This window comes from Cryptomeria japonica, chromosome 9, assembly GCF_030272615.1.
Source record: "Cryptomeria japonica chromosome 9, Sugi_1.0, whole genome shotgun sequence".
NCBI lineage: Eukaryota > Viridiplantae > Streptophyta > Pinopsida > Cupressales > Cupressaceae > Cryptomeria > Cryptomeria japonica.
This window is the reverse complement of record NC_081413.1, coordinates 752,131,919-752,151,585: the sequence shown is the minus strand read 5'-3', so window position 1 is coordinate 752,151,585 and position 19,667 is coordinate 752,131,919. Positions and strand designations below refer to the sequence as shown.

The 19,667-nt window shown below is 33.1% G+C and overlaps 1 protein-coding gene across 5 annotated transcripts; it reads left to right on the top strand.

Annotated features, from left to right (window-relative positions):
- The first annotated feature begins 5,253 nt into the window (after positions 1-5,253).
- LOC131064638 (vacuolar protein 8) lies at positions 5,254-12,245 on the top strand. Of its 5 annotated transcripts, none has more exons than XM_057998842.2 (5): positions 5,254-5,286; positions 5,460-5,528; positions 6,756-7,277; positions 9,442-9,862; positions 11,056-12,245. In XM_057998842.2, the coding sequence occupies exons 3-5, from the start codon at positions 6,817-6,819 to the stop codon at positions 11,854-11,856; spliced, it is 1,683 nt and encodes a 560-aa protein (XP_057854825.1). In that variant the 5' UTR covers positions 5,254-5,286; positions 5,460-5,528; positions 6,756-6,816; the 3' UTR covers positions 11,857-12,245. The 5 variants fall into 5 exon arrangements, with proteins under 5 accessions (XP_057854825.1, XP_057854822.1, XP_057854824.1 ...); XM_057998839.2 differs by having other exon boundaries at positions 5,265-5,338; XM_057998841.2 differs by lacking the exon at positions 5,254-5,286 and having other exon boundaries at positions 5,360-5,528.
- Positions 12,246-19,667: the final 7,422 nt, after the last annotated feature.

Below are 19,667 nucleotides of genomic sequence, written 5' to 3'. Positions count from 1 at the left end.
AAGTAAGACTGGCTAAATAGACACAACAAGATAATGTAAAGACTAGAGGTCCAATATGTAAAAAATGAAGACTATAAGATTAAAAATAGAAGAATGACAAAGGTCAAAGGAAAAGTAAGATAATATGTGACAATCAAGATTTGAAAGAGATCCAATGTGACCCTAAAGTGGGGTGAATTTATATGAAGCACACATGAAGATAAAATAAAGCACACATGCACAACAAGTGCAAGAAAGGCGTAAAGAAACTATAGTGATCCCAAAAGATAAAGTAGATCTATGAAAATTGAACAAGACCAAAGACAAGATAAAAATTCAATGAATAAAAGACAAAGAAAAGTAAGAATGATATCTAAATAATGAATTCATCTCTTATATTAAGTGGTTTCTGTTTTTATGTTATGTGCAACCTTAACATTTGTATTTCCTTTGCATAGATATTCTTGATTTTTTGTTGGAATGCAATGTATTTATGTGTAGAATATCCATGTGTATGATAGGAAGAATATTTAGTATACAGATTGACCATATGGACATTAGGAGAAAAAAGATCAAGATATAAATAATTATATATCATCACTAAGTTCATGGTATTTTTATGTGAGCCAGTGGTAGAGAAATAGTTGAATCAAATTATAAAAAAGAAGTAACAAGCAAGATGGATTAAACACACGACATAAGTACAATATAAACTCACTAATCAATAAAATATCATCACCTATATGCATATAATCAACGAGTAAGAAGTATTGCACATATAAAGAAATGCCTATAGATCCATCATAATCATCATGTAGTGATTTCTTAGTAAGGCATGGTGTCATCATATATAAAGGCAATAAAATATCAATAAATAATGATGAAAACTAATGTTTAGTATTTTTTGTTTTAAGATTCAACTATGTAGGATTTTTTGCATCGACATTTTAGATCACAGTCCATAATCCATTATCAGAATGAGAGAGTTGTAGGAGAAAAAAACAAGGCATAAATAATCACATCACATGAAATATCAACAAAAAGTAATGAAAAATAATGTTTAGTCTCTATGAAAACTAATGTATCATCATCAAGGCATAAACAATCACATGAAATATGACAAACAAGAGAATAATAATCATAAGGCTCATCATTTGTGTAATTGAGTTAACTAAAACACGTGTATCTCTAGGCTCAATGGTATCGTGATATAAAAAAGATGCGAGAGGCATAAAAATTCTATAATCCATCTTAGTGATGCAAAAAGCTCTCATATAGTTAAATTGAGAAGCACACATGATAAATAAAGAAGATGTTTAGTCACTAGGTATGTTAACACCATCATTACATAAAATGGATATAGCATATCAAAGGGATGTAGCTTTATAGATTCACCATGATATATAGAAGGGGTAGGAAAAAGATAATCAATATAATGTACAACTCTAGGGTTGTCATCATAAAAAGTAAATCCCAAACTAACAAGGACATCCTTAATTTGGGATGATGGTGCATAGTGTATCATATCATCATATATGTCATTTTGAGTTGTAAGATTAGCTTTAGATTTCATTGAGGCATAAGAACTATAACTAGGTTTATTATAAGCTAAACTAACAAGGACATCCTTAATTTGGGATGATGGTGCATAATGTATCATATCATCATATATGTCATTTTGAGTTGTAAGATTAGCTTTAGATTTCATTGAGGCATAAGAACTATAACTAGGTTTATTATAAGCTGTAAAATATGACGAAGCATAAGCCACATGACATGTGGAAATAGTATTGCAAATACACACTAGGCCATCATCTCAAGATAGATCATATGAAGTAAATATGTTCAAAGATAATATCTCATTAGAAGCATGCACAAAAAACATAGCTTTCAAAAGAAGAAGTAACACATTACAACTAGGAGGAGTGAATTGGGGATTTCGAATAAAGTGGGAAGTGTGAAAGGTAATACCCCAAAGGACTAAAAGAACATTGATAGTTATATAATATTTTCATAGACAATTTGATCTCATTAACATGATCAAATTTCATGAAAGAATCAATAACAATGGGATCACATGTCACAAAATGTATAATAATGTTAAAATCAGTGATGTAAGAATGTACAGATCATGCTAAGGATTAAGGACCATGAGAATCCATAGTGTGGAAGAAAGGGTTTATATAAGGACCTCTATAATTTACATAGTATACAATAAAATTCATGCTAAGGATTAAGGACCATGAGAATCCATAGTGTGGAAGAAAGGGTTTATATAAGGACCTCTATAATTTACATAGTATACAATAAAATTGCAAATCTCTAAAAGAATAAATTAAACAACACAAAGGAGATATAAACTATCATGGCCCACAACATGTCCCATATTAGATTTGAAATGTGTGGGAAGAGTTAACATTAAGGCAAGGCTAGGGTAGGTAGGGTGGCTAAAGGATAATTTGTTAAATACCACTTTTTAAATCATTTATTTTGGACATATTTATTCAATAATTAATTGACTACTTAATATGTATTTACTTTTAAATTATACTAAAATGATAGCATTATGTTTTGCATGATATCTTACAATTTGATCATTCATTACCTTTGTGGAATGTTCTTGATTTAAATTGATCTAGCTAGATTGTACATAGCATTCATAATTGCTTGCCATTCTAAATTGATGGATGTTTGTTAAATTATATGTAATTTATATCTTCAATTTTTTATTAGTGATTTTTTGATGATTACAAGGAGTAATATTGTTTGGATACGAGTTACATGCAAGCTAGTTTCTTTAGCAATGAAGGTAAACTATCATAGTATGGAAATATGAAAATATGTTACAACAAAGAAAACAACTTAGGAGATTTGCACAACACAATATTTATGTATGTGGAGAAAACAAATTATCTTGAAATAAGATTACAATATATTCACTTCATTTCTTGTAGTTAAATCAATAACATTTGTGTACCTATGTAATCTTTTAGTTCTTCACCACAAGCACCTATAAGACCAAGAATAATTCAAATGAATCTCAACCTAAAAAAATATGGCATCCAAAACATAGCATTTCCAAGTGCCTCATTTTGAGCTTTATCTATAAGCTAAAATTTAAATATTAGACATTAAATATTTAAAACAATTTAAAAATTAAAATTAAAATGATAATATTCAAGTGATTTTAAGTAATATTTTGTTTGGTATTTTTAGCCCCACTTCAAAGTAGGGAGTAGTGGAGATTTTAGTGAAAGTCTTTATATTAATGATTAGGTGTAGTGGTCCAAGCCAAAAAAATAGAAATAAGCAACCCATTTTGAAGGAAATTTTAAGTAATATTTTGTTTGGTATTTTTAACCCCACTTCATAGTAGGGAGTAGTGGAGATTTTAGTGAAAGTCTTTATATTAATGATTAGTTGTAGTGGTCCAAGCCAAAAAATAGAAATAAGCATCCCATTTTGAAGGAAAATACATAGGAGGCAATAGATAATAGAAATTAGCATCTCATTTTGAAGGAAATTACGTAGGAGGCAATAGATAATAGAAATTAGCATCTCAATACATACGAGGTAATAGATAGAGGGAAAAGGAGACAATAGAAAATAAATAAATTGGGCATCCATTTTTCTATTAGTTGCATAGTTTTCTTTCTAATGGTGAATTTCTCTACAGTATGGATATGGGATTTTGTAGCAGTTTGGAGAAACTACTATAATAGACATTAGGTTTCCACAATCTATGAGATAGAAATCAATTGCTTTCGGAATAGAATGTGTGTAATTTTTTGTATCAACGTTTCAAATCACACTCTATGATCCATCATCAGAATGTAATAGCTAGAGAACATGCATATTGAGAAATGATCAAGAAGCAGACCAAAATAGCTAAAAAGAGGGAGGGATGAGACACGAAGATCAAGGGATGAAAGCCGATAAGATAGAGAAAAGAATAAATAAATTAAAACTAAAAAGAGACACAACCCAAAATTAAACATAAGATAAATAAATTAACACCACTTAGAGACAACCCCACACACACACAAAATAAGAAAAGACAAATAAAAATAAAAACAAGGAAAAAATAAATAAAAGAGAAATATAAATGTAAAAACCAAGGGAAAAATAAAAAATAAAAAAAAATAAAAAAAAAGAGAGAAAAGAAGAATCAAAGAATAAACAACTCAAAAAATAAAAACGAAAAAATAAAAAACAAAACAAAATAAAAAGAGATGTGTGTGTGTGTGTATGCGCATATATATATACAAACATCCACACACACATCATATATATATATAATTTTCTTTTTTTGATCAAATCTTTGCTTTCATGAGTAATCAAAGATTTATGTTTGCATTTAAATCTACATTTGCTTATTGTTGTAGATGTAGATGTTTTTACTGAATGTAATTGATTTTAAATATATAAAGTAGTGTATATATTTGACACATTTTATATTCCAATTCTGTTTGTTACCAATTAGATTGATATGACTTCAAATTAAGATCTCAAATATTCATCACATAGTATTGGAATACAAATATATAGTTTTGATAAGAGGGCTAAGCACTTAGATTTTGTTCATTTCTTGTAATGGAACTGAAATTGTGAACTATGAATATGAGATCTAAGATTAATAATATCAAAGTGATTGATTATACCAATATGCAACAAATTACTAAAAAAATAACAAACATAAATTACATATATTTTAACATTTAATCTCTCCACATCTATTACATTTTTTTAAATATAAATATATTAATTTAAATTAATAATCAAAATATTACACTTTAAATAAAATAATTAACTTACACTTATTCCATTTGAACTTTACATTCATAATTATCATTTGTAACCTCAAATGTTTTTATGATTCCCGTCCTAGTCAAAATTATCTCAAATAATGCAAACTCTCACGAAATTCAAGGTGTTCAAAATTTTATACTTTAAACATAATATTTTACTCGAGTTCACTTATTTAAACTTATTATATTTTCAAAAATGCCCGTTAATTACGTCCTGTTTATAAACATTTAACCTGCAGGTAAAAAAATTTACATAATATTTTATGGTTAAAATACACGAAAAACGTGTAAGCCGGCGTCAATTAAATTATGCTGCTACCATTGACGAATGTACGTATTTTAAAATACACGCACGCTTGAATTATAACGTAGCCCAATGCATACAGGACCGTCAGATTGAAGAGAGATGCGAGGTAGTTATGCGCATTCAAACAAGAAGGTTTATTTTTCTATTAAGGAGAAGAATACAGAGATTGTTTTTTAGGTAGAGTGACGAAAGGTAAAAATGATGGATTGTTGTCTGGTTTTACTGTATCGAAATGACCGTTCTGGTACTTTGTAGCCGTTGAATACCCACTTTAGGATCCCTTCAGTGTCTTTTAAAAGTATTGGAGAATTCTTCTCGTCATTGGATGCTTTTTGTGTTGTGACAACTTTTTATTTCTGTTGCAGAATACCTAATCGGTTTTGAAGAAGTTCACAAATTTTGATAGGAGAAATTCTGTCAAAAGTAGAGAAATCGTGAGTATTGTTCTAATCTTTGTGTGTGTGCGTTTTTTTTAACTTACCGTGCATGATTATGGAAACATGTTATTTGTGGCGGCGTCACTGTAAGTTCGTGAAAAATAGGCCGAGAAAGTGAATTTCGGTTCATTATTGCGTCGGTGAGTATTTTTTTTTTTGTGTTCTTTGCTAGACTTTTGCGTGTGCAACAGTTGAAAGGAATGAAAATGTTTTGGCTGCACGGACGCCGCTGTGTTTTATTTGTGAATTTATGTAAATGCATTGAATTTACCCGGAAAGTCTAGTTGAAGAATACATTCCAGAAAACCTCGATTCAAGTTTGTTTATAAAAATTTTGGTCAGATTTTTTGTGGGATGGTGCCTTTTCATCTTTCTTGGTTTTGCGCGTCTATTGTGCAAAGAAGCAGTTTAAAGAACAAGAAATGTGTAGTTTACTGGGCGTCGCATTAAATACTTCGAAAAATAATCACAGAAGACTTTATTTAGTTCTCATTCAGGAGTGTTTTTGGCCAGAAAAACGTTAATTTCTTGTTTATTGAGGGCTGAAAGAGGAATCTTGCTGCCAGAAAATGTGTATTTACGTTCAAATCAGACACGAAAAGACAGTTTTGCTGCGAGAGAACTTTATTTCGCGTCCATTCTGTCTGTAAACGTGAAAGAATGCCCATTTAGGGCTTAAAGGCGAATCTTGCGGTTCTTAAACGTGAATATCTGTACATTTCATCACAGAACTGGCATTTTTGCTGTCAGAAAACTTGAATTTATACTAAGTTCTGTCAATCTCAGCGAGAAAAAAGGTGAATGAAGGTTTTGTGTCCGAACGTTCTGGAAGGGTTTCATTAAAGAGAGGCACCGGCCTTCTGGATCTTTTTGCCCTTCTCATTCGACCAATTCGTGAGCTTTTACTGTCATTCTATGAATGCTAACTTTTCGTAAATTTATATGATTTATCTGTTATCCCTTTTGATTGAATGCCACGGGATTTAACATTTTATTCTGAATTCACGGGTTTTAGCATGAAATTTACCTTGAGTTAATTACTTGGATTTGTATACAAATTACTGTGATTTGGACACTAGCCCCTATTAAGAAACTCGCATATGTCTTGCAAAAAGAACATTAACCCCTAGTATATCGCTTCATAAGACGAATCTCGATTAGAAACATTTCAAGATTTAAATCTCCATTGAAGGATGTGATTTTTAATTGTATTTTCTTTTGCAGGATTGTGAAAATGCTCAAACATCCTTGTGATTGTTGAGCCGTGTGAAATTTTTTCGAAGCTATGGTGGAAGAAAAGGTCGAAGATTCCAAGACCACTGAAGAATGGCTAAAGCAAGCGGAAGAGTTGGTTCCTTTAGCTGCTACTAAAATAGAGTCAGTTAAATCTTTTAGAGGAAAATGGAAAAACATCTCTGCCAAAATAGATCAGCTTCCTTCCAAGCTTTCGGACCTGGCAAGCCATCCGTGCTTCACTAAAAATTCTCTTTGCAAGGAACAACTACAGGCAGTTGTGGTTAGCTTACAGGAAACGATAAAATTAGCTGCAGATTGTACCGAGGATAAGTATGGCGGAAAGTTGCAAATGCAGAGCAATTTGGATGCACTGGCAGCAAAACTGGATCTTAATCTTCATGACTGTGGTCTGCTGGTAAAAACAGGGGTTTTAGGCGAGGCAACTCTGGCACTAACGGTTACAAGGTCTGCTTCAGGGGCAAAGCGTGAAGCAATAAGATGGAATATAAGGTGAGGAGAATTGGCATATCTACTAAATTGAAGTTTAATTTTTATTTCGGCTAGGAACTAATTTCAGATCTAGAATTTTAATCAAAACTGCCATTTTCATTTCTCCATCTGTTTGAATAAAATTTCTTTCAAGAAATTGTTCTTGTTTTGGTTTTCATTATTCTTTTGTATTTAAACACTTTATCATGTCTTTAACTGCTTGATTTAAATCTTGGGGGAAAACATTAGAGCAGAGGTCTTGTAGAATATGGGGGTGGGTTTGGATCCTTAAGTCCCAGAGGATGTCCCTTGTGGTTCACAGCTTCAAGTTCAATCCCATCAGGTGTCCACATAGCCATTTTGAAGTGCCCTTGGGAAGAAAGTCCTGGTCAGTAAAATGAAATCCATTGTTCCTCACCACTTGCCCCAAACCCACTGGGCATTTCATATTTCATTTCTATTTTGAATTGCTTGACTTCCCTTAATTTGACTTAAATCTTATGAAAAACGTTAGGAGCTCTTGGAGAACATGAAATTGCACTTGGATCCTTAAATCCCAGAGGATGCCCCTTATGGTTTACAGCTTCAATTTTTATCCCTCCAGGTATACCCATGGCCACTTTGAAGTGCCCTTGGGAAGGGAACCCTGGTCAATGGTGGTTTCGTTTATTTTTTAATTTCATTTACCGATTTTTCAATCTTTATTTAGTATTTGAAAATCTTGTCATTTTCTTTTTGTGAAGTCATTTGAAAATTTAGTACTGCACACTACTGACTATGTAAACCTGAAAAATGGTATCAAAATGTTTAAAAGTTTAAACTTAGATTACTTAAACAATGTAAGAGTCATGAAGCTGTAAAAGTGAATGGTTCATAAGAGATAGTACTTGTTAAATGGAGGAGGAAGGCCTTAAAGAATGGTTCAATGGAAGAGGATTTTCACAGCTGTTGATGTAAATTCAATCCATATATCATTCATCTTGGCTCTTAGTATGTGATCACAATAAGAAATATCATTACCCTTGTTTAAAGGGAGAAAACAAAATTTAATTTGTAACCGTCTCTATTTTGTAATTCATCTGTTAATCTATAACTGTCTCTATTGCACAAAGTTATTCCCATGTAACAGAAAAGCTTTCAGGATTTGCTGAGTTTTTTCTGAAAATTTGTATTCATAGTTATTTTCAAGAATTTTCTGTCGACATGAATTGTGCCATTACACAGCTATCAAGGGCCAACCTGCTCCAGTTGTTGTTATAGTCTGTTGCTGAAAGGTACAATGCAATAATCTAAGAACTGCCTCCTCATAAACTACAAATATTCAATTAAAACAGTGTCATTGCCAATATATGAGACAGATTTGGTTTCTCCCTGTTAGATTACTTCAATATGAGTGGCAACCTCTTCCATGGATTTCCTCATAAAAATTAAATGGAAAACAATCAGTGGACTGCTGGCTTTATCAGCTGGTGCATTGACCATTGTGGGTGCACTATGTTCAACATGCTGGTTGTTTAAGTAGGGACCTGGATTCCCATGTAAATTGGTGGGTTTAACCTGACACATTGGCCCTTTAAGCTCTTCCATATATAACAATTTTTTGGATGGAGTAGTACTCTAAATTTGGTTCTGAACCCATTCTCCATTAATGAAAAATATGTATGCTTGTCCCCTGACTGACATTGATAGTATGGATATGGATTCAGACCTATTACTCCCCACAAACATCATCCTTTATTCAATTAAAGGCCCCCCATCCCTGCTATGCGATGCACATAAACAATCAGTGTAGTTGTGGGATGCAGGACCACTTGCCCACTGTTGCCATGCAATAATTCACTTTGCTAGTGTCAGTGTAACTGCTTCACTGCTGCTAAAATTCCAATTGCTTAGGGAATCCTTTATTCTCTTTCCAACAAACCCATTGATGCTTATGCAGTTCACAGTTCATCTTGTTAGTTTTTAAATTTTAATCCAACCGTTCTACTTCTGACATGCCCATTGATGCCTTACTGGAATAATTCATTACATTATTTTCAATGCATCTGTTTCATTGCTGCAAAAATTCCAGCTGCTTATGGATCCGTTATTTTCTTTTTGGCTTTTTCAGTCTCTTCACATCAAGGGCAGTTGTCTCAAAATTGTTATCTGCATATTAAAACTTGCAAGCATTGAATAATTGCAGGGAACTGCTAGCCCGGCTCCAGATTGGTCACATGGAGTCCAAACACAAGGCATTAGATAGCCTGGTGGAGATGATCAATGAAGATGAGAAGAACATCCTGGCTGTGGCAGGTCGCAGCAATGTGTGTGCTCTGGTACAGTTACTAAGTGCTAGTTCGCCTCGTATTCGGGAAAAATCTGCCATGGTCATATGCTGCCTTGCAGAGGCTGAAAATTGCGAGCAGCTGCTTGTCTCAGAAGGGGTCCTCCCCCCCCTGATACGATTACTTGAGTCTGGCAGCCCCTTGGCAAAAGAAAAGGCGACTTTGTCTCTTAAATGCTTAACAGTGTCAGCAGAAACAGCAAGGTCTGTTGTGGGTCATGGTGGTATTCCTGCATTGATTGAAATCTGTCAACTGGGTTCTACTTCAGCTGTTACTCAGGTAATAAATATCAAGTAGACAAATATGCTCGGCAAATGATATGCCACTATATTTCATTGACGCTTGTAATTTGGCATATACACTTTCCCTTGATTGGGGTTTCCAAGCCTGTGTTTCTTCTCTTTCCATGCACATATAGCAGCTGTTCTAAATATCAGTAAAGCTTTTCATTCTGATACATTGCTGCCATAGAAGTTATAATATGTATCCCACATCTTATTAGGAATGAAATTTTCTGAAAAAAATATTAATTTTGACACGGGAGTACAATAAATCAAATTTAAAAATAAATTACAATTGGATAGAGGTGAATTCAAAAAACGCTATATATCATCTTTAGGAGACTTGTCAGTGCAAAATTGTTACCCTGCCTTTGTCCAGGAAATTTTCAAATCTTTGGCAAAGATTACAAAGTCTAATTTAAACACTAGTCAATTGCATTTGCTTTCCAAGGCTCTCAAAACAAGCTCACTGTCCTGTAGTGATTAGAGTCCTTGAAGCCATTTGTTGAGAGATTTTGTCAAGCATTTCAGGATCTTCCTATATGCTGCAATGCTAAACATTCGTGTGAATGACCCACAAGTAGTTTGCTATTCACAGTGATAATAGAAAGAACATCACTTGCTATTCACAGAGATGATAGAAACAACTTCAAAGAGAAACCTGCGTTCAATACTTTTGTGATGGATCTCTTACTTTGGTACACATCAGGAGGTAGTTCTTTCCTCAATTTGAATGCTATGATGCTTCCTGGAGTTTTAATTTCATCACTTTATCATGTTTCCTGTGGCATCTACCTGGGTCTGGATCTTGGATTGCAAGTAAGGTGAGAATTTTCCTATCAAAGTACATATCTGAATAGTAAGAAAGAATACAAAGAAAAAGTACAGGGTAAACAATACTTTGAGACTGAGATTTGCACCCCAAAAATATGTGTGTTTCTGAAATTTATGACACAAAATCTGGTAAAATCATACAAATGTCATCTTTTGCCTTCCATGTCTCATCGGCCATCATGTCTCAATTTAAATTTTTTCTCAGTTTAAATTGTTGATTTAGAAATTTTCAATGCTTCTTGTGTGATCCTAAAGGTAGACTGAAATTCTCAAAAGCAACTTCTCCAGAAGCATTCTTGTTTGTGTTATTATAGACAGTGGAAGCTAAAAGCACTATTTTTTTCTATCTTGTAACAGACGGCAGCAGCTGGGGCTTTGAGGAATTTATCTGCTGTACCAGAGGTAAGACAGTGTCTGGCAGAAGAAGGCATTATTTCTGTCATGATAAATCTTCTGGACTCTGGCGCCAGCAGCCTATCAAAAGAATATGCAGCAGACTGTCTACAATACCTGACTTCAGGAAATGAGTCCCTTCGCCGGACAGTGGTTTCTGAAGGTGGTATTCAGCATCTTCTAAAATATCTCGACAGTTCGCAACCACAAGAAGCTGCGGTTGGGGCCTTACGAAACCTGACAGCATCAGTTAATGCTGAGGCCCTAATTACTCTTGGGCTCCTTCCCCGTCTTGTTAAAGTCCTCCGAGGTGGTTCCTTGATCGCCCAGCAAGCTGCAGCATCAACAATCTGTCGGATTTCTACATCAACTGATGTGAGAAAATTAGTGGGGGAGTCTGGATGTATTCCTTCACTGGTTAACATGCTGGAGGCCAAAGCAAACATTGCACAGGAATTGGCAGCCCAGGCTTTGGCAAGTCTGCTACAGGTCCCCCAAAATTGCCGGGAGATTCGCAAGGAAGAGAAGAGCATACCCAGTTTAGTGCAACTGTTAGATCCCATCAATCAAAATACTGCCAAAAAGTATGCTATCCAAGCACTATCCGCACTAGCCACAAGCAAGAAATGCAAGAAGCTGATGATTTCCTGTGGAGCTCGGGCTTATCTGAAGAAGTTGGCAGAGCTGGAGGTTTTAGGGGCAAAGAAATTGTTAGAACGGCTTGAGAAAAGTAAATTTAGGGGACTTCTCTTTGGTAGAAAGTAAGTAAAGGGATTTGTTTTGCTGTGCTCTTTTGCATGAAATTATTGGCTTAACTTATACTCCAACGAAATCCATCTTCAGTGTGTATAGCTTTCATTCATGCAGTGAAAGCTATGTTTTCTTGAGCATTGTAACAGTGATCGAACAGGTGGCCATATATGTAATGTAGTTTTTGATCAAAGTGCACGGCTTGTGCAGCAATATATTTGCAGGGTCTGCTCGTGTTACACATAATCTTTCTCTCTTTTCCAGAACTATAGGGTTTAAGATATTCGTGTATATAGATGTAGACAAAATTGTCTATGTTGACATTGTTGACATTTGGTCTAAAAGATGTGTAAAAACCTAGGTTTTCATGATAAATATTTTGGAGGGTTAGCAGTTTTTGAAAATCTGCGGAGTATAGCCGTTTGAATTTGAAAAATTTGATTGATGTCTTGGTTTTCTCTCTTTATTACTTTGGAATTAAAATATTAAAATTGGAAGCCTGCGCTCTGTTAAATGCTAATTTAAGTAAATCCCTGTGATGAAAGTCTGCACATATTTTATCGGGTTGGTCAATCTATTGTACGGTTATCTAGAAGAGTACAGCCAGTGACGTTCAAGTTAATGGACTGCTGTATATATAATCCTAACTATTTTGTTTTTAAACACTGGCAATATTTTACGTATACAAATAGTATTCAAAGTGTGTAGCATTGGGTGCAAATGTATAATATATGCACGTAAAATATGGACAAGCAACAGGGTAACTGGTCTGTTAAAAAGAACTGGGTTTCATATTGAGGGTTGCCTGGGCTTGTACTGAGGAATCAAGATAGTCAGAACAGAATATAAGTTATTATTATTATTATTATTCATATGATCTATTCTTAATCATTTGATTTTACTTTATTTTTAGCTATAATTATTCTTATTAGTAATAAATATTATTCATTAGTATTATTATAATCTATTCTTTTTCATTTGATTTTACTTTATTATTAGTTATATTCATTCTTGTATCTGTCATCATTAGCCATATTCATATAATTTATTCTTATCTTGAGATCTTCATTAATTTGAACCTGGCGGGTCAATTTCTAGGTTTAATAGCCTCTATGGGTTTGGGATCAACCTCAAATATAATATTTAATTTCAAATTCTTGATTCTTGTTTCTTACTAATTTTTTATTCCAAATTTTTAACTTGGTGTATGTGTTACATGTTAAATACCAAATGGATGTGTGAAGGATTTGTGTGTCGAATAATGAGAATAATTCTAGGGAGTATTTAGCGTGCATTGAAAGTTGTATATACATTTGGATGAGTGAGTGAAGACAAGGCTCTTTAATATTTGTCCATGTCTTTAAATCCAATTCATTAAACGGGGTTTGTTTAGGAGAATTTGGGAATTTGACTATGGTAGATTTGTCATGTCTTTAAATCCAATTCATTAAAAGGATTTATTTAGTAGAATTTGACTTTGGTAGATTGACTATTTTTTCATTCAATGCAACATGTTCTAGAAGTCCACACTTTGCTAGGACCAAATTGTTTTGGGGGTTTGACAATTTTTTGAACTCTTTTATTCTTATACGTATATGCAACACATGTTCTAGAAGTCCACATTTTCTCATAACTAGTTTTATAGGTTATATATTAATCATTTTTAGGGGGTTGATTTTAATGGAATTGGATTTGATGTACATGTGTATTGAAGTTATTCTTTAGATTTTAAAGATTCTTTCTTCATCCATCCAATTAATTAGTCTAGAATTTCGTGTTCTCATAATGTATAAATTGACCATATAAGGTTTATATATTGAAGTCTATATATTGAGGGATATATTGAGGAATATGAGTGAGAATTAGTTGTAATAATGAATTTGAAACTCAAAAAATTAGATATTAGTGTTCATATTGTATGCAAGCTTTTGGATTTGATTGTTTTCAAAAGCTTGTGCACAATATTGACATGGATTGTGGAAATCAAATAGCATTTAGTAATGTTCATTAATAAATTAGCAAAAAAATAAAATGTATTTAAATATTTATATGAAAAGAAAATCAATCATTATTTCACATGTCTAATTTGTTTATTCTAATTTTTAAAATTAAAAGACAAATCATTATTCACAAGAAGTTTGATTCTATTTTTTAATGTAAAGATAAAAGATTGTCTTAATGACTCTTTAAGAATATAAACTATGTATTTATTCTTTTCATAATTTATAATTATATTTTTTTATATAATATCACATATATCTTCTAATCGGGATTCATTATTAAAGAGTAGAATGAATAAAAATCGATATGGTCCCCCCGACACAGGTGCATGATTTAGCCGTAGAAGACGTGTGGGCACACATTAATTGTAGTAAACTATTTGGAGGACGTCGACATAAAGTGGAAATAGCTATTTTGTGACTTTCAGAATCTTTCACTGTTTTGCTCTTTCCCACGGCACTCAACAAATTCAGGCATAAACAAATCTTTGATTTGACGTCTATTCTTTCGTGATTTGAATAGGTACCAATTTCTCTTTAGGGAAAGGCTTCACGTGAATTTGGTTTGTCGGCCAAAATATTTTAATCCATTCATTCACGAAAAGCATTGCAATTCATCCATTGTCAGGTAGATTTTATTGTGGCATGCTGTTTGAAAAGTACTTTTACTAACCATGTTGTTGCTCTCTAAATTAATGTCAAGATTTGTTCATACTCCAAGCTTGTACCAATTCGTTTATGTTTTGATGGCCGACCCCACCTCTCAACCTAAGTTTTCATGATGGTTATTTTTATGTAAAGTTGAACGAATGAGTTTTAATGACATCTAATAAGACTATTATTGTTACAAATTTCAAGTTTTTTTCATTGTTTATTTTGTTGTTGTAGATTTTGATCAAAAATCATAATTGCATTGACAAAACGAAGACAAACCATAGTTAAATGAAGTAAACATCATAGAACCTATATACAATTATTATCTTTTTTAGAATATATGTATTCCTTCAACATTGGTTGTTTTTAAAAAGTGAAAATATATATTTTATTTCTAGTTTTTAGATATTTTGGGTTTATATCAATAATAGCGTTTTTAATAGCAAATAAATGAATGATTTGTTTTTAGTCAGTGCAGGGAGACAATCTGAGTCTTATATGTTTCTATCTATACTTCATTTTTGGATCAATCTTCATCTTTAGTTTCAATCCTTTCTTATCTTGAGTTAGATCTATATTTGTGAAAGTGATCTCAATTACTTTGACGCTCATGCAATGGTCCCTTTCCTTTCAAATTTCAAGTTTTAGTAAAGTGTTGACTTGACCTATTCTTATGACTATTACATTGACCTAGGATGAGAAACACTTTGATTGCTATTTAGTGTTGTATTTAAACACGATATCACTAGATCATCTCCTAGATGTATTCTAGAACTATTATTACAACTTACACACATTATTAGGGGTACTTATCAAAGCAATTGCACTACACAAGCACTATGACATCTTGCATTTTTTAGAGGAGTGTTCTCAAGAATTTTTCATCTAGTTGTGGACTCAATACCCCTACAATGTTGTAGAAAAGGGACGCAATTATCCCTACCATGTGCAAACAACAAAATACAAAAACAATGAGAATAGCTTGACAACTTCAAAGACAAACTCAAAACAAATTCTAAAAATTAGTAAAAGATTAAATGGGAAGGCACACATAAGATTCATGTGCCAAGTTAGATTCACACTTGTGAGATTGAATTTGTAATCATGGAAGTAATCTAGAATGATGGACATAACATTTATCAAGTCAAAAACATTCATTTGAACATAATTGATATTCTTATATTTGTGGTTCACAACCCTTCCAATTATGAGTATTTAATGCTCTTTCTGACCAACCTCTAATGTCTTCCATAGTCTTTAATTATATTTGGCGATAATGTAAAATGTGATAGCTATGAAAGTTTGAGTATTTAAATATGTCCGTGATCATCATATAATGAAACCTACTTGATACTTAATGTTTTGACCAAGAGATTCGTTACAAGGTACTTGACTCTATCAGAAAGGTGTTCTGGAATAACTCATACCTGAATTATGATCATGACATATAGATGTGTGTATTAGTCACTAATGAGCTGTAAACAATCATCAATTAGCTATCGATCAGCTGTTAAAGTGTAGAGCTGTAAAAATTTATGGAGTTTACTGTGAATGAAAAAGACACAACTGAGTACTTGTACCGTTCTACTCAATGTGTTTCTGCTGTTTATTTATTTTTCTCTATTTTGGTATCAGATCTATCTCAAATCTTGGGTGCGTTACAATTAAGAATTTTTTATTTGACAACGGGAATTGCTTTCTATCCATAGCTTTAAAACAATTGTAACACTTAAAAACATGAAAATTATTATTTATTAAGAAATTTATTTTTTTTAAAAGGGAAAATTTTATTCATCATGAAGAAAATTACAGAGCAAGAAGGGCAAAAAAACCCAATAAAGAATAGAACATTAAATACCACTATCTTCATCAATTAACTGTTCCAACATGTGAGACAATTTCAAAGATAACTGTCTCCTATCCACAATATTCCTACCTTCCCGTCGATTAGAAGCCCATTTGGCCATGCAATCTGCTACTCCATTCCACTCCCTAGGAATGTGAGTAAAAGTAACAAATTTCAAAGACCTACACAATTGTAAAATTTGTTTAATGACCGGTGTTAAGTGTCAATTAATATCAACAAACCACTGCTCGTTCAACAGATTCACCGCCACTTGTGAATCAAATTCACAAATAATCCTTTTACATCCAAGAATAGAACCTCTCTCCATGGCATACGAAATGGTAAGAGCCTCCATGTAATTATTTGTATAAAAACCTTTATAAATTGAACAAGACTAGAGCTATTGCTCTGTACACAACCAATACCGCATTACCAGGGTTCCCCCTAGAAGACCTATCAGTATTTATCTTCAAAGCCCCTTGAGGAGGAGGGTTCCATTGACCCATCCAATTAATCCGTCGCAAAGGTTGCCTGCACTTATCCCTCTGAGCTTGCCTACAATCTACTCCAAGAGAAAAATCAACTCTCTCAATATGAAAATTGAACCAATTGTAAATATCAACATCTCGAGTGTCCACATTGCTAGCAAGATCACACTTTGCCAAGATAGTCTCACGTGCCAAGATAGTCTCACGAAGAGTGTAAATAATTTTCCACCACAAATGTTGAGTAACCATTCTAGCATCTTGAAAGATGTGCCAATTTCATTTCAACTAAATATGCCAAATAATGAAAGTGGGTTCAAGAACCCACACAACTTAAAGAAAATAAACTATAGGTTTACCCCAGCGATCCCAAATAGGAGACATGCCAACAGGCTTGCTTCCAAACAACCCACCAAAGGTGCCAAATCTCCCTAGAGAAAGAGCACTAAATGAAAATATGAGGAATACACTCGTCACTCCTACAACACAACACATGCATAGAAGGACCATGGAAGACCCACTTGTATAAGTTATCCCAAGTAAGAAATATATTTTGAACCAAAAGTAAATCCATTAAATTTTACCAAAAACACTACATACTAATTTAGAATGTCTAGCTAAAATTTTCCAACTATATTGGCTTCACTTGATTTCAATTGTATGTCTGACATCATTATCTATTGATTAGGTTGAAAGGACCGGAATACTGAGAGGGGGGGGCAGAAAGGGGGGGGGGGGGGGGTGGGGGTGAATCAATATTCCTATAGATATAAAATCTTTTCTCAAGTTTTCAAACTTAATAGATATAAAACAACAAATGAAGAACACAACCACAAGACAAACACTGGATTTTATACGTGGAAAACCCAAATGGGAAAAACCACAAAGAGTGTTAACTCTCAAGAGAATATAACTAGTTATATGGTGTTTACAAAAGGGGTGGGTCACTGCTAGATTACAAAAGTGACTCACTGCAAACATACAAAGGAACGACTTATTGTCGGAATGCTCACTGCATTAATAGAAAATGTTGAACTGAAAAGGATTGAATCTCCAAATACATATGATCAGTTCGAAGATTAAGCTTAGATTACTATTTACAAACTCTTATAGTACATCCAGTTAGAGATCTTTGTACAACAATCCTACAACAGATCCGATGAAGGACTACTACACTATGCAACATTGTTTGTCTTCGTTGTCTGCAACTCACACTTCACACACTACTACCTTCGTTGCTAACTCTCTTTCACATATCTCATGAACTTCCTCAATCTCTTTCTCACACACACCTTCATGCTATACCATTGCCTCATATATATATATATATATATATATATATATCACACACTACTACCTTCGTTGCTAACTCTCTTTCACATATCTCATGAACTTCCTCAATCTCTTTCTCACACACACCTTCATGCTATACCATTGCCTCATGCATATATATATATATATATATATATATATCACACACTACTACCTTCGTTGCTAACTCTCTTTCACATATCTCATGAACTTCCTCAATCTCTTTCTCACACACACCTTCATGCTATACCATTGCCTCATATATATATATATATATATATATATATATATATATATATATATATATATATATATATATATATATATATATATATATATATATATATATATATATATATATATATATATATCGGAGGGCAAAAATAACAAATAGTGTGTCAACCAAGCCCAAAACGTTAATAAGACACTCATGTCGGCCTCCACAAGATCTCTACACACTTCCTTTTACATACCTCATTTGCCAATGCATATGCTGTGATTATTGGAGTGGGGCAACATCATCCTGACCCAAGAATACTGACCATTATAACAAATTTAAGCATAATATCTCCAAACTATAAACTCAACGTGTACTAAGGATATCACAACACGAAACTCAAAGAGATACTACTAATATGATCAAAACAACTAATACTGAGACACATAACTAATACTGGGATCAATGAGAACTCAAAATTCTGGAACAAGGATCTTCCAGATATTACCATATTATATTACCTCCATCATACCACATCATAACGTCTATCCATAATAGAAAAATCTATCCATAACAAAAGATCTGCACAGACTGCATGCAACATTCGGACCAATTCAAGCTACATATATTGTCCGATCCAAACCAGATAGTTGGTTTGACATCAAGTGGACATCAATGACAACAATATCAACACGATCAACAATATTCACACAAGTCTAACATTATCCAACATACTCCTTGATGCTAAGGAGACTCACAATTGAATCTTTGCAACTCACTATCCAATATTACCATCACTCTAGCCTTATAGACCCACTTACTATACTTCTGGTAGAAGTCGATTACCCATTTACTCATCTCCCTCTTGAGAGATCACAATATTTTCCCTTCCTTTCTCTAACATAGAGAAGGGTCATAGTCTTTCAAATTACATAACACCTTTCAATATACCAATCATAACAACCATTTATCAATCACTTGACTCAAACATTCAAAACCTTGTTTGACCACTATCTCTTTTTACATGCAAAAATTTAGTCTTTACAACCTTATGAACATATTTGTTATCTTTTGCCAATTATATCCATCAATCCATCCATAATTAATATTCATACAATCTTTCTTAGATTTTCCATTCCACTCTCTATTCCAACATTACCATTTAAAGTGATTTTTCAACCTACAAATAGAACAAAGATGAAGATATTGACACTTCTCCTTTTTATATTATTTCCTATGACAATGAGAGCATTGTATACATTCCATTATGTGAGTTGATTTCCATGAACTTGCGACGCATGTTACACTAGTTC